General features: G+C 38.3%; 1 protein-coding gene across 9 annotated transcripts in view; it reads left to right on the forward strand.

The window, feature by feature from the left end:
• Positions 1–15,546, forward strand: part of COG5 (component of oligomeric golgi complex 5) — a 277,344-nt gene that overhangs the window by 22,915 nt on the left and 238,883 nt on the right. For all 9 annotated transcript variants that reach the window (XR_015162655.1, XM_086396849.1, XM_086396848.1 and 6 more), the window contains one exon: positions 9,923–10,043. Coding sequence is in view for 6 of the 9 variants with exons in the window: in XM_086396849.1 (XP_086252975.1) it covers positions 9,923–10,043 (121 nt within the window). In the remaining 3 variants the exon portion in view is untranslated. The remainder of the gene's footprint in view (positions 1–9,922; positions 10,044–15,546) is intronic.

A 15,546-nucleotide genomic window follows, 5' to 3' on the forward strand; every position in this document is an offset into this window, starting at 1 on the left:
GAGGGAAGATAGCAGCAGCAGCATAAGACGCCAGTGTCCCTAAACACTTTGAAAACACTGAGAGTAGGCAGGATAGCAAAACGGGAGAACCGCTGCTGGTGGGAGTCACGCTGGGCTAGTTTGGGAGCTAGCATTCAAGGGGCGCAGCAGCTTTTGTTTGTGCTCTGGGAAAGCCACTCTCCGTTGAGAGTACAGTCATTGTGAGACCATCAAGGTGTGAGAAAGCACGTGCTGGTGGTGGGGAGATGAAGGTAGAGAAGCGCTGAGGCACGGGACAGGGGAGTGAAGCCTTGTGGTTAGCAGGGGGTAGCAGAATGAGTAACCTGGGGATACCACATGAAGCACATGAACCCTGCCTAAACTCCTGACTCACAGAGTTTTGAGGAAGAGCAAATCGTTTAAAACCACTGTGTTTTGGGCTGGTTTCTTATGCAGCAAAAGATAATGGATTTAACAGCTGAACTGATTTTGATGTATAGAGATTGCTGTCCTCATAGAATCCAGGGACTTTTGCTCCTATAACCTTTTATTAGGATTCTGATAGATGATATACTTGAGACAATCAAATGACTAGAGAAACTTCAAAGTAAAAACTAGCAATGACAGTAAGAACGAGGCTTAAATGAGGGATATAAAGTAGTATGTAATGGCTGTATGTTACTTTTAAAAAATATTTATTTATTTTTGGCTGCATTGGGTCTTGTGGCACGTGAGATGTCTCCTTGGGGTGCACAGGCTTCTTTCTAGTTGAGGTGAGCAGGCTCAGGAGTTGTGGTGCCTAGTTGCCCCACAGCATGTGGGATCTTAGTTCTCCTAACAGGGATCAAACAGCTGTCCCCACGCTGGAAGGCAGACTCCAAACCACTAGACCTCCAAGGAAGTCCCTGGCTGTATGTTTTGACAAAGAAATAAAATTCAACTCTAAGACATCGTGGGGAGAGTATGTGGGGAACCGTTTTTTTAAATTGTCATCAATCATATTTTTATTTGTAGTTTCGGTTTTGAGTTCAGGTAATGTTTGTATCATGCAGCAAAGCAAATGAATAATTATACATATTCTAATTCTGTTATCTCTGATGTCTCTGGAGCCAGGAGTCTCTGTGGAAGAAATAATTTACATATGTAATTTAGAAGATTAAGTATAAATACTCTGTGTTCCTATTTAAGTGGAAGTATCAGTGAACTTATGAGATGTTCTAATTTTATCTTAAAATAGTGTACACATCATATGTATATATTTTTGTATATATGTATAATGTTAATCTGAGACTGTTTTATGTGTATTGTGGAATCAAGCAAATGAATATTTATGTGGTATTTTAATTTCAACATTTCCTAACTGTGTGTACTCCGAAGTCTCAGAAATGAGCAGACCTGGTTTCCCCAACATGGTCTTCAAATGCTGCTGACTTCTAAAGGAAATCAGGGCTTCTTTGATAAATCTTTGATTCCAGATCTGGGACATGAAATATACATTATAATATTTTTATACCTGTATATCCCAAGGAAACTATCAATAACCACTAAGTAGAGTCATGACAAAAGGATTCAGGAGCCAACTTGAAGAGGCTCTAGGGTGACCAGCTGTGTCAGTTTTAACACTGCAACACCTGTATCCCAGAAAACCTGTCAGTCTCCGGCAAATCAGTAGATGTGATCAGGCTCAGAGGCTCCCATGGCCAAAAATGGGACATGGTGAGCACCTGTAAGGATAAGAGCTACAGTGGCTTCACATCTTTTTATTATCTTTAAATCTATGAGTTCATAATGATACCCAAAACAGTGAACTTAATTGTTCATCTTTTGTGGCTCTTAGGAAAATAAACAATTGATAAACCAACGGAAGGAACCCAGTGATAATTCTTACTTTTCTATATGAACAGTACCACTGGATAAACTAACATAGATGAGGTAAAGCTTCTTCTAATAGAGACATTTTATATGCTAGCAGATAAAGACAAAATGATAAAACTGGAGTAACACCATTTTGCAGTTATAATAATAATAATTATTTTTTATAAATTGGAGTATAGTTGCTTTATACTGCTGTCAGTTTCTGCTGTACAGCAAAATGACAGCCATACATATACTTGATGGTGGGGGTTTGCTTGCTAAATTGTGTCTGACTCTTTGTGGCCCCCTGGACTGTACCTCTGTCCATGGGATTTTCCAGGCAAGAAAACTGGAATGGGTTGCCATTTCCTTCTTCAGAGGATTTTTCTGACCCAGGGATTGAACCCAAATCTCCTGTGTTTCCTACTGTATCCCTTCTTTTTTGGATTACCTTCTCATTTAGGTCACCACAGAGCTCTGAGTAGAGTTCCCTGTGCTATACAGCAGGTTCTCAATAGTGATCTGTTAGTAGTGTATGTATGTGTCACTCCTAATTTCCCAACTCATCCTATCCCCTCTTTTACCCTTTGGTATCAATATGTTTGTTCTCTACATCTGTTGTCTGTTGTAAATTATGTGTTAATGGATTTTGATGTTGAGTATCAGTGTTGCTAACAACAGTAATGAATAAATTTGCCCAGAATATTAACCTGAATCTGATGAAGCTGCTTATATCCAACTACTAATGTTTAGGGAATATAGAAGATACAGGGGCTTGTTAAACTAGAAGACAGTAATCAACTAAACCCAGTCCGTGGGAAACTGTGTAGGACAGATGATCCAACATATTTAACAGATTGCAAAGGAAAAAAGATGCTAAGGGAACCTATATAGATTTAAAAAGAACAAAATTAAACTATAGCATTTAGGTATATACACTTCAGTGATGAAGCTATAAATGAAAAAAATAAGGATATGATTATGACAAAAGCCAGAATGATGTCTCTCAAAAGCCAGTAGGGAGGTTGGGTGGAGGACGTTATGACTGGAATGCAAAAGTAGGAAGTCAAGAGATACCTGGAGTAACAGGCAAGTTGGGCCTTGGAGTACCAAATGAAGCAGGGCAAAGGCTAACAGTTTTGAAAGAGAAAGCACTGATCATAGCAAACACCCTCTTCCAACAACACAGGAGATGATTCTATATAGGGACATCACCAGAATGGTCAATACTGAAATCAGATTGATTATGTTCTTTGCAGCAGAGATGAAGAAGCTCTATATAGTCAGCAAAAACAAAACTGGGAGCTGATGGCTCAGATTATGAACTCCTTATTGGAAAATTCATATTTAAATTGAAGAAAGTAGGGAAAACCACTAGGCCATTCAGATATGACCTAAATCAAAGCCCTTACAATTATACAGTGGAAGTGACAAATAGATTCAATGGATTAGATCTGATAGAGTGTCTGAAAAACTATGGTTGGAGGTTCATAACATTGTACAGGAGGTGGTGATCAAAACCATTCCCAAGAAAAAGAAATACAAAAAGGCAAAATGGTTGTCTGAGGAGGCCTTACAAATAGCTGAGAAAAGAGAAGTGAAAGGCAAAGGAGGAAAGGAAAGATATACCCATCTGAGTGCACAGTTACAAAGAATAGCAAGGAAAGATAAGGAAGCCTTCCTCAGTGATCAATGCAAAGGAATAGAGGAAAACAATAGAATGGGAAAGACTAAGAAATCTTTTCGAGAAAATTAGAGATATCAAGGCAACATTTCATGAAAGATGGGCACAATAAAGGACAGAAGCAGTATGGACCTAACAGAAGCAGAAGATATTTAAGAGAGGTGGCAAGAATATGCAGAAGAACTATACAAAAAAGATCTTAATGATCCAGATAACCACGATGGTGTGATCACTCACCTAGAGCAAGACATCTTTTAGTCAAGTGAGTCTTAGGAAGCATCACTATGAACAAAGCTAGTGGAGGTGATGGAATTCCAGCTGAGCTATTTGAAATCCTAAAAGATGATGCTGTGAAAGTGCTGCACTCAATATGTCAGCAAGTTTGGAAAACTCAGCAGTGGCCACAGGACTGGAAAAGGTCAGTTTCATTCCAGTCCCAAAGAAGAGCAGTGCCAAAGAATGTTCAGACTACAGCACAGTTGCACTCATTTCACATGCTAGCAAAGTAATACTCAAAGTTCTCCAAGCTAGGCTTCAGCAGTATGTGAACTGAGAACTCCTAGATGTTCAGGCTAGATTTAGAAAAGGCAGAGGAACCAGAGATTAAATTGCCAACATCCATTGGATCATAGAAAAAGCCACAGAGTTCCAGAAAAACATCTGCTTCATTGACTACTCCACAGCCTTTGACTGTGTAGATCACAACAAACTGTGGAAAATTCTTCAAGAGATGGAACTACCAGACCACCTGACCTGCCTCCTGTGAAACCTGTATGCAGGTCAAGAAGCAACAATTAGAACCAGACATGAAACAATAGACTGGTTCCAAATTGGGAAAGGCATACATAAAGGCTGTGTATTATCACCCTGCTTCTTTAACTTATATGCAGAGTACATCATGTGAAATGCTGGGCTGGATGAAGCTCAAGTTGGAATTAAGAATGCTGAGACAAATATCAATAACGCAGATGATACCATCCTTATGGCAGAAAGCTAAGAGGAGCTAAAGAGCCTCCTGGTGAAAGTGAAAGAGGAGAGTGAAAAAGCTGGTGTAAAACTCAACATTGAAAAAACTAAGAAAATGGCATCTGGTCCCATCACTTCATGGTGAATAGATGGGGAAACAAAGGAAACAATGACAGACTTTATTTTCTTGGGCACCAAAATCATTGCAGAATGTGACTGTATTCATGAAATTAAAAGGCGCTTGCTCCTTGGAAGAAAAGGTATGAGAAACTTAGCATATTAAAAAGCAGAGACATTACTTTGCTAACAAAGGTCCATATAATCAAAGCTGTGGTTTTTCTAGTAGTCACGTATGGATGTGGAGAAGGCAATGGCAACCCACTCCAGTACCCTTGCCTGGAAAATCCCATGGTCGGAGGAGCCTGATAGACTGTAGTCCATGGGGTTGTTAAAAGTCAGACACGATTTCACTCTCACTTTTCACTTTCCTGCATTGGGTAAGGAAATGGCAACCCACTCCAGTGTTCTTTCCTGGAGAATCCCAGGGACAGGGGAGCCTCCTGAGCTGCTGTCTATGGGGTCGCACAGAGTCGGACATGCCTGAAGCGACTTAGCAGCAGCAGCAGCATGTATGGATGTGAGTTTGGACCTTAAAATAAATCTGAGCGCTAAAGAATTGATGCTTTTGAACTTGGTTTTGGAGAAGATTCTTGAGAGTCCCTTGAACTGCAAGGAGATCAAACCAGTCAATCATAAAGGAAATCAACCTTGAATATTCAATGGAAGAACTGATACTGAAGCTGAAGCTCCAATACTTTGGCTACCTGATGCGAGGAACTGACTCATTTGAAAAGACCCTGATGCTGGGAAAGATTGAAGGCAGGAGGAGAAGTGGACGACAGAGGACAAGATGGTGTACGGCATCACCGAGTCAATGGACATGAATTCGAGCAAACTCTGGGAAACAGTGAAGGACAGGGAAGCCTGGCGTGCTGCAGTCCATGGGGTCGCAAAGAGTCGAACATGACTGAGCTACTGAACAGCAGCAACAACAACATGGAGGGCTTATGTAGTGGCAGAGAGAGTTTTGTTTCCTGATCCACGTGGTAGTTCCAAGTTGATTTATTTAATTTCTGTATGTAATTTTCTATATATATCATATCTAAATATATTTTTAAATACTGATTTTTTTAGAGCAGTTTAGATTCATAGCAAAATTGAGAGGAAGATGTAGATTTCCCATGTATCCCTTGTCCCCACACATGCATAGCCTCCCTGTTAGTCAATATCTGTCACCAGAGTGGCATATTTGTTAAAAATGATGAACTTACATTGACACATCATTATGAAAGTCCATAGTTCTCTCTTAGTGTATATTCTATGGCTTTTGCAAAATAATAATGACATATATCCATCACTATGGGGGTTCCCTGGTGGCTTAGCGGTTAAGAACCTGCCTGCAGTGCACGAGCTGCTGGAGATGTGAGTTCGATTCCCTGAGTCAGGAAGATCCCCTGGAGGAAGGTGTGGCAACCCATTCCAGTATTCTTGCCTGGAGAATCATGGACAGAGGAGCCTGGTGGGCTACAGTCCATAGGTCTCAAAGAGTCAGACACGACTAAAAGGACATAGCACACATCCATCTTTCTATAGTATTTCCAGTGCCCTCCAAATCCTCTTTACTTTGACTCTTTATTCTCCCAACTCCTGGCAATGGCTCATCTTTGTAACCGTCTCCATAGTTGTGTCTTTTCTAGAAAGTCATATAGTTGGAATCATATAATATATAGCCTTTTCAAATTGACTCTTTCCCATAGTAAAATGCATTCAAGATTCCTCTGTGTCTTTTTCTGTCTTGATAGATCATTTCTTGTCAATGCTGAATAATTGTATTATATTTTCTGATAAAAGTATGAAATAAAAAATAAGAAAAGGAAATTAAGTGGAGTGGAAGCAACTATATTAGGAAATGGTGCAAGTTGGTGCCTTATAGATTATCTAAGATGTGTTGACTGAGGATTTTATTAAATGCTGTTGAATTCAACATAATCTGTTAGTAGAGAGCCACTGAAATTTATTAAAAGGGGGGACTAAAGTGCTGAAAACTGTTTCTAAGACAATAAAGCCAGCAAGATGGATTTCAGCAAGAGATTGAAAAGCTACCCAGGAGACCACAGTGTTAAGATAAAAGTGGTAAAGATTTGGATTAGGGTGATGCTTTTGGGAATAGAGGTAAAATAACTATTGTATTATGCAACAGAAGAATAATCAGTAAAACTTGGTGACAGATTAAGTATGGTTAAACAGAAAAGCATTAGAAATAAGCTCAAAGCTTTCATATTTGAGGGCATATCCTTTATTGGTTAGATATTAGGGAATTCTGGCAGAGAAGGCAATGGCACCCCACTCCAGTACTTTTGCCTAGAAAATCCCATGAACGGAGGAGCCTAGTGGGCTGCAGTCCATGGGGTCGCTAGAGTCAGACACGACTGAGCGACTCCACTTTCACTTTTCACTTTCATGCATTGGAGAAGGAAATGGCAACCCACTCCAGTGTTCTTGCCTGGAGAATCCCAGGGATGGGGGAGCCTGGTGGGCTGCCATCTATGGGGTCGCACAGAGTCGGACACGACTGAAGCAACTTAGCAGCGGCAGCAGAAGGGAATTCTGGAAGGACAGTTTGTGCTGATTAGGCTAAAGTAAGATCTGGTATTTCTCCTCATGATGTGTTTAGAATCTTAAGAGGAATGATTGCTTGGGATTTTACATTCCAAATAGTACATCTAAAAATAGAATTCTGACAAGCAAGAAAGTGACAATAGTGGTTATTTTTGGTGACTACATAGTTGAGACATAGAAATATGATGGTGACTTTTTATCTTCTGATCTTTTGAATTATATGCTTCCATGACCTATTCATAAAATAAATCAAATTTAACTAAAAGATTTTTTCACAGTTTATTGTGATCCACACAGTCAAAGGCTTTGGCATAGTCAATAAAGCAGAAATAGATGTTTTTCTGGAACTCTCTTGCTTTTTCCATGATCCAGTGGATGTTGGCAATTTGATCTCTGGTTCCTCTGCCTTTTCTAAAACCAGCTTGAACATCTGGAAGTTCACGGTTCACATATTGCTGAAGCCTGGCTTGGAGAATTTTGAGCATTACTTTACTAGCATGCGAGATGAGTGCAATTGTGCGGTAGTTTGAGCATTCTTTGGCATTGCCTTTCTTTGGGATTGGGATGAAAACTGACCTTTTCCAGTCCTGTGGCCACTGCTGAGTTTTCCAAATTTGCTGGCATATTGAGTGCAGCACTTCCACAGTATCATCTTTCAGGATTTGAAATAGCTCAACTGTAATTCCATCACCTCCACTAGCTTTGTTCATAGTGATGCTTTCTTTCTAAGGCCCACTTGACTTCACATTCCAGGATGTCTGGCTCTAGGTATGCAGTTCAGGAAGCAACAGTTAGAACTGGACATGGAACAACAGACTGGTTCCAAATAGGAAAAGGAGTCCGTCAAGGCTGTATATTGTTACCCTGCTTATTTAACTTATATGCAGAGTACATCATGAGAAACACTGGGCTGGAAGAAGCACAAGCTGGAATCAAGATTGCCTGGAGAAATATCAATAACCTGAGATATGCAGATGACACCACCCTTATGTCAGAAAGTGAAGAGGAACTAAAAAGCCTCTTGATGAAAGTGAAAGTGGAGAGTGAAAAAGTTGGCTTAAAGCTCAACATTCAGAAAACAAAGGTCATGGCATCTGGTCCCATCACTTCATGGGACATAGATGGGGAAACAGTAGAAACAGTGTCAGACTTTATTTTTTTGGGCTCCAAAATCACTGCAGATGGTAATTGCAGCCATGAAATTAAAAGATGCTTACTCTTTGGAAGGAAAGTTATGACCAACCTAGATAGCATGCATATTCAAAAGCAGAGACATTACTTTGCCAACAAAGGTCCGTCTAGTCAAGGCTGTGGTTTTTCCAGTGGTCATGTATGCATGTGAGAGTTGGACTCTGAAGAAAGCTGAGCGCCAAAGGATTGATGCTTTTGAACTATGGTGTTGGAGAAGACTCTTGAGAGTCCCTTGGACGGCAAGGAGATCCAACCAGTCCATTCTAAAGGAGATCAGTCCTGGGTGTTCTTTGGAAGGACTGATGCTAAAGCTGAAACTCCTATACTTTGTCCACCTCATGGGAAGAGTTGACTCATTGGAAAAGACTCTGATGCTGGGAGGGATTGAGGGCAAGAGGAGAAGGGGATGACAGAGGATGAGATGGCTGGATGGCATCACCAACTCGATGGACATGAGTTTGAGTGAACTCCGGGAGCTGGTGATGGACAGGGAGGCCTGGCGTGCTTCGATTCATGGGGTCGCAGAGTCGGACACAACTGAGCGACTGAACTGAACTCAACTAAAAGATTAAGATGCCTAAATCTTCAGTTTGTGGGTGGGGGGGGATTTTTATTTGACATTATTTTATTATTTTAAGTAGTTCAAACTGTTGTTACTCAGAAAAGCAGTCAGTTAAAGTTAAACATGTTTAGTACTTGGCTGCCTTGATTTACATTTGTTTGTAAACGTATATTTGATTGCATGTATATTTGTGTATGTTGTATGTGCACGAGTGGGGCTGTGTGTGGCTCTGAGGTATATGTATATTTCTTTCAGAAAAAATGTTTATAGTTGAAGCCTCAGGACCCTGTCTTCCTAAGGCTTTTAATTATTATTGCCACCAGTTAGGATTTTCCTCCTTAGATGGGAGATGTTGTTGCTTCATCCAGCTTCAGGATCATTCAAAGATGGCTGTGATGTAGCAACGTAGACTGTCTCTTTTTTCTTTATTGTCACCACTTAAGCTGACAGTAATTACATATATGTTACTCCATCAATCTCCTTTCTTGTCATTCTCTCCTGGCAGTCACCCTGGATTACCTCTGTCTAGAAATACATGAGTCATTATTTCATGTCTTAGTCTTTTGGATAGGTAAAGACCCAGGATTGGATGTAATAACAGAAAAGGGAATAGAAGGTGACATACAAATTATAGGTTTATTTTTAAAATAGCTTTCTCTTTTACATTTAGTCATTAATGATAAATTAGGAAGAATCAATTAAGGGCATGCTTATTCTTTAAGGTCTAGTAAGTCTGTTCCCCTAGGGACGTAGGAACAATAAACTAAGAAACAATAAGGAACAGTAGTAGGAAGCTGAGCAGCCCTAGCACAGTGGTTGTCAACCTTGGCTGTACACTGGGCCTGCATAAGGATATTAAAACAAAACCAAAAACCTGATTCTGCTTTAATTGGGCAGAGCTCTGTCTTGCCTGGATATTGGATGTCTAGCATCTGGGAAGATTAGACAGTCGATTCACTATGTCATGAAACTTCATGGATTGACTTTACTTACTTAACATTTCACAGGTTGCCTGTGATTTGCTTCGGAGAATCATTCGCATCTTATATCTCAGTAAGAGACTCCAAGGACAACTGCAGGGGGGAAGTAGAGAGATAACAAAAGCTGCTCAGAGTCTCAATGAACTTGGTAAGTCCTCTTGTTCATCGATTCACTGGTTGAAGGATATTTGTGTTTCCTGTTATTGGTGATTATAAATTTAAGCTACTTTAACATTTGTGTATAGGTCTTATGTGAACTTAAGTTTTCATTCCCTAGGGGGAAATGTTCAGAAGTGCTGTTTTTTAGGTCACAAGTCTCATGTTGATATGGTGCCTAGAAGATCTTTTGAATTCATTTCTCATTCATCATTCTTTTCTCAAACATTTAGAACAGCCTCTTGACATTTGAGGGTTTAACAGTCACAGCTTTGATTATTAACAAGTTGCAAGGTCCATGATGAAGGAGTTCATAATTTTTTAGGCAAAATTTTGAATATCTTCTAAGTATACAAAGAACCACCTAACACCTGCATTTTAATGAGGCTTTGTGATTTTCTTCTTTTCATTGGGTACCCAGTAATTTTTCTGAAGTGGATGTGGTTAGTGGAATTTGTACCATTTTAGGTTCAGAAAGTCCTTGATTACATCCATCTCAAATATCAAGAGTCTCCTTACTCTTAGTAATGTGTTTTGAAAGTAGTTGTGCCAAAAGAACATCAGAATGATGTGCATTTTATGTTCTTTTTGAATTTTTCTATCTTTGATATTTAAATTATGTAGTCATACTGTAATGCTTATTGCTTGTTTTTGATTATAAAAATGTAATATCCTTCACAAATCATGCTTCAACAGCATTTCAATTTATAATGTTCAGATACATTGCTTAGGCACATCATTGGGAATATATTGAACTTGTAATCTAGTGTGCTTGGAATATGTTATATAAAAAGTTAATTTTTAAGCAGTGAGACATACTTTAGGGTTTTTTCATAATATGTGCTAAATATAAAAGTGTAAAAAATCCTAGTATCAGCTGTTATTTTTTGCTCTGTCACATTTAATTTCTGTGCTCCAAAAAATAAAATGTAGGGTGATAGAATCATTAAAAAGCAAACACACATTATTCCAAGGCTTATTATATTTATCATCACTTACACTCTTCCATAATAAAAAATCGCTAGGTTTTGATTTTGATGATCATCTCTTCTAGAAACAGCATATGCTGTGAGGCAAATGGTGATGTCTTCTTTTTTCTTCATTAAGGCACAGATTATGTGCTATTCAAAAATTTGAGAGGCATCATGCCTTCATCATTCCCCACTGTATTCTTGGACAGTCCTGGCATTGATAATAAGGAGAGCCAAGAGATTTGGAGTTAATGTTTTAATGTTAATAATTTAGTAATCACTGTAATGGTACACATGTACACTATAAATGATATTTCTGTGATTGGAACTTCTGTGAAATTATCGTGTTTATATTTGTATGGTTTTGGTTCTCATTAGAAAGAATACAATGATAAACAGTAGCAGGTACTTGAAATTAACTTAAAACCAGTCTCTCAAACTTGAAAGGTCTTGAAGCTTGAAATGTAGTGACCAGATGAAATACATCATCATCTAGAAATTAATTATATTCTGAGGGACTGAGGGGAATGTCAGTGACTGCTAATGGGTGCCACTCTTTGGAGTGGTGAAAATGTTCTGGAATTAAATACTGGTGATTGTTGCACAACTTCTGTCACTACAAAAAGCCACTGAATTGTGTGCTTCAAAAAGTTGAATTGTATGCTATGTGAATTATATATCAATTTAAAGTTATTTATCAATTAAAAAGTCTATTCTGGGACCTAGCATGCTGGTACATTTTCTTTTTTAAAAAATTGAGGTCTAAGTGATATACGGTAAACTGCAGCATATTGAAATTTTACATATTGGCAAGTTGTGACTTGAAGCCATCAGTATTATAGTGAACATGACTATCTCCCTCAAAGTTTCCTTATGCCCCTTGATAATTTTTTCTCATGCATTTATGGATCTGCTTTCTATGGAATCAGATAGTTTGTATGTGGGTTTTTTTTGGGGGGGCCTCTTTCAACCAGCTTAATTATTTTGATGCGTCTGTGTTGTGTGTATCAATAGCTCATTCTGTTTTATTGCTAAGTAGTTTTCCATTATATGGATATTCCCCAGTTGGTTTATTCATTCACCTGTAGATTTGTATTTCAGTTGTTCCTAATTTTTGGTTATTACAAATCAGGCTATCATGAACATTCATATAAAGGTGTTTTTATAGACATTTGCTTTCATTTCTCTTTGATAAAAAATATAGGTATGGAACAACCAGATCATATACTAAGTGTATATGATCTGAAATTGCCCAGGTATTCAACCCAAAGTTAATGAAAACTGTACTTTCTCTACATCCTTGGTAACACTTGTTACAGTCAGTCATCTTAATATTAGCCATTCTAATAGGTATGTAGTAGTATCTTGCTTGGAGAAGGCAATGGGAACCCTCTCCAGTACTCTTGCCTGGAAAATCCCATGGACGGAGGAGCCTGGTAGGCTGCAGTCCATGGAATCGCGAAGAATCAGACATGACTGAGCGACTTCACTTTAATGCATTGGAGAAGGAAATGGCAACCCACTCCAGTGTTCTTGCCTGGAGAATCCCAGGTACGGTGGAGCCTGGTGGGCTGCCGTCTATGGGGTTGCACAGAGTTGGACACGACTGAAGTGACTTAGCAGTAGCAGCATCTTGCTTTGAGTTCACAAGAAGAAGTTAGTAGAGCTAATAAATGAATCTAGCAGGATTTCAGGATGTATGATGAATATATAAAATTACTTGTATTTCTACATAATAGTATTAACAAGCAATTGGAAATTGAAATTAAAAAATACCACTCATAGTAACATCAAAAATATGAACTACTTAAGGTTGAATTTGACAAAAGATACACACGACCTGTATACTTAGGGTTGAATTTGACAAAAGAGGCAAATAGACGGGGAAACAGTGGAAACAGTATCATACTTTATTTTTCTGGGCTCCAAAATCACTGCAGATGGTGATTGCAGCCATGAAATTAAAAGACGCTTACTCCTTGGAAGGAAAGTTATGACCGACCTAGACAGCATATTAAAGAGCAGAGACATTACTTTGTCAGCAAAGGTCCATCTAGTCAAGGCTATGGTTTTTCCAGTGGTCATGCATGGATGTGAGAGTTCGACTATAAAGAAAGCTGAGCGCCGAAGAATTGATGCTTTTGAACTGTGGTGTTGGAGAAGACTCTTGAGAGTCCCTTGGACTGCAAGGAGAACAAACCAGTCCATCCTAAAGGAGATCAGTCCTGGGTGTTCATTGGTAGGATTGATTTTGAAGCTGAAACTCCAATACTTTGGCCACCTGATGTGAAGAGGTGGCCATTTCACTCATTTGAAAAGACCCTTATGCTGGGAAAGATTGAGGGCAGGAGGAGAAGGGGACGACAGAGGATGAGATGGTTGGATGGCATCACCAACTCGATGGACATGGGTTTGGGTGGACTCTGGGAGTTGGTGATGGACAGAGATGCCTGGCGTGCTGCGGTTCATGGGGTCGCAAAGAGTTGGACACAACTGAGCAACTGAACTGAACACAAGACCTATATACTGAGAACTAAAAACATTATTGAGAACAATTTAAAAAGACCTAAATAAGTGAATAAATTTTGTCTGTGAATTGGAAGACTTGATCATTTTTAATATGCCCAGTCTCTCTAAATTGATTTGTATAGATTCAACACAATTATAGTCTGAGTTCCAGCAGGCTTTTATTAGCCATTGACAAACTGATTGTAAAATTCATAATCAAATGCAAAGAATCTAGAATAGCCAAAACTTTTAAAAGAAAGTAAAATTGGAGCATTAACCATACCTGATTGGAAGACCTATTGCAATGACTTCTACTAACCAAGACAAAGAGATAGGTCAATGGAACGAAGTAGAGAGCCCAGAAGAAGATCCACACATGTAAGAAAAATGGATTTTTGGCACATTTATTGAAGAAAAGATAGTGTTCTCAACAGATGGTACTGGAACAATTGGATAGCCACATGTAAAACAGGGAACTTGTATTCGGACCTACTTCATATTAAAAAAATTAAGCAAAACTGAAAGTGGATCATTGTCCTAAATGTAAAACTCAAAACTATAAAACTTCTGAATGGAAACAGAGGACATTTTTATGGCTTTGAAAATGATTTCTTAGATGTATAACTGAAAACACAGTCCCCTCCCCCCACCACCACACACAAATTGGTAAATTAGATGTTCTCAAAATTTAAATTAAATTTTAATTCTCAAAATTTAAATTTAAATTTCTATGAGTGATTCTGTTAGAGGAATGAAAAGCCATAGACAGAAAATGTTTGCAGAGTATATATTTGATAAAGGACTTGTATCTAGAATATATGAAAAACTTTGAACATTGGTAAGAACATAAACAACCCAAATAAAAAATAGGCAAACTCTTTGAACAGATACTCCATCAAAGAATGTATGTGAATGGAAAGTGAAGTGAAGTCGCTCAGTCATGTCTGACTCTTTGCGACCCCATGGACTATAGCCTACCAGGCTCCTCTGTCTGTGGGATTTTCCAGGCAAGAGTACTGAAGTGGGTTGCCGTTTCCTTCTCCAGGAGCTCTTCCCAACCCAGGGATCGAACCCGGGTCTCCTGCATTGCAGACAGATGCTTTTACCATCTTAACCACAATGGAAAATATGCATATAAAATACTCAACATCATTAGGCATTAGGGGAGTAAAAATTAAAATCAAACTCGTAACTTATTGACAGAATAAGCAGAATTTTTTTAGTGCAGACTTATATGTAGTTTTCATTCAGATTATTATGTATGGTTAAAAAAAAACTAGTGCAGATTTCAAGATTAAATTGTATCACAATGATTTGTGACTTCTTCAGGAGAAGTCTTGGGGTAGATAATTTCGGTCTTTTTTGGAGCATTAGTTAAGGCAATACACTTAAATCACATTTAAGATATACCATGTTTATACAGTGAATGTATTTTATGCTGAGTGGCACAGTCAAAAAAGAAAGTATATCCTGCATTAATTTTCATTGCGTCTGGTCTGTTCTGAGTTTTATAATTTTGTTGCTGAGTTGCAGCATATTAGCACCATATATCATGAGAAAATATTCTTAAAACCAAATTTATCACAGAAGCGTTTTATGAAATATTTATTATGGAAGGAATGGATAGTCTAAGTTCCTTTTATCAATTAATATCCTTTTTATAACTGATACTTTCTCAATCTGATAAAACAGCACTTATATGCAAACATTTTTGATTTATTCATAGGTGGGAAAAAGTATCATTTATATAGTCTTGGCACATAATACGTGATTAACTGATGAACTAATTAATTTTTTTGAGATGTCTGTAAGATGATATAGTTAATGAAAATTTTAGGAAGTTTTATTTCAGGCTTTTAAAAATTGTTTATTAGTGGGAAATTTGTAAATAATCCATATAACTGTTTCCAGGAATAAATTAGGTCTAAGATGACTTCTTTTTTAGTTGAAGTATAGTTGGTTTGCCTGGGAAATCCCATAAACAAAGGAACCTGGCAGACTATAGTCCATTGGCTG

Source organism: Bos grunniens, chromosome 4, assembly GCF_055505025.1.
Source record: "Bos grunniens cultivar Pamir isolate PY7600 chromosome 4, Bosgru_T2T1.0, whole genome shotgun sequence".
NCBI lineage: Eukaryota > Metazoa > Chordata > Mammalia > Artiodactyla > Bovidae > Bos > Bos grunniens.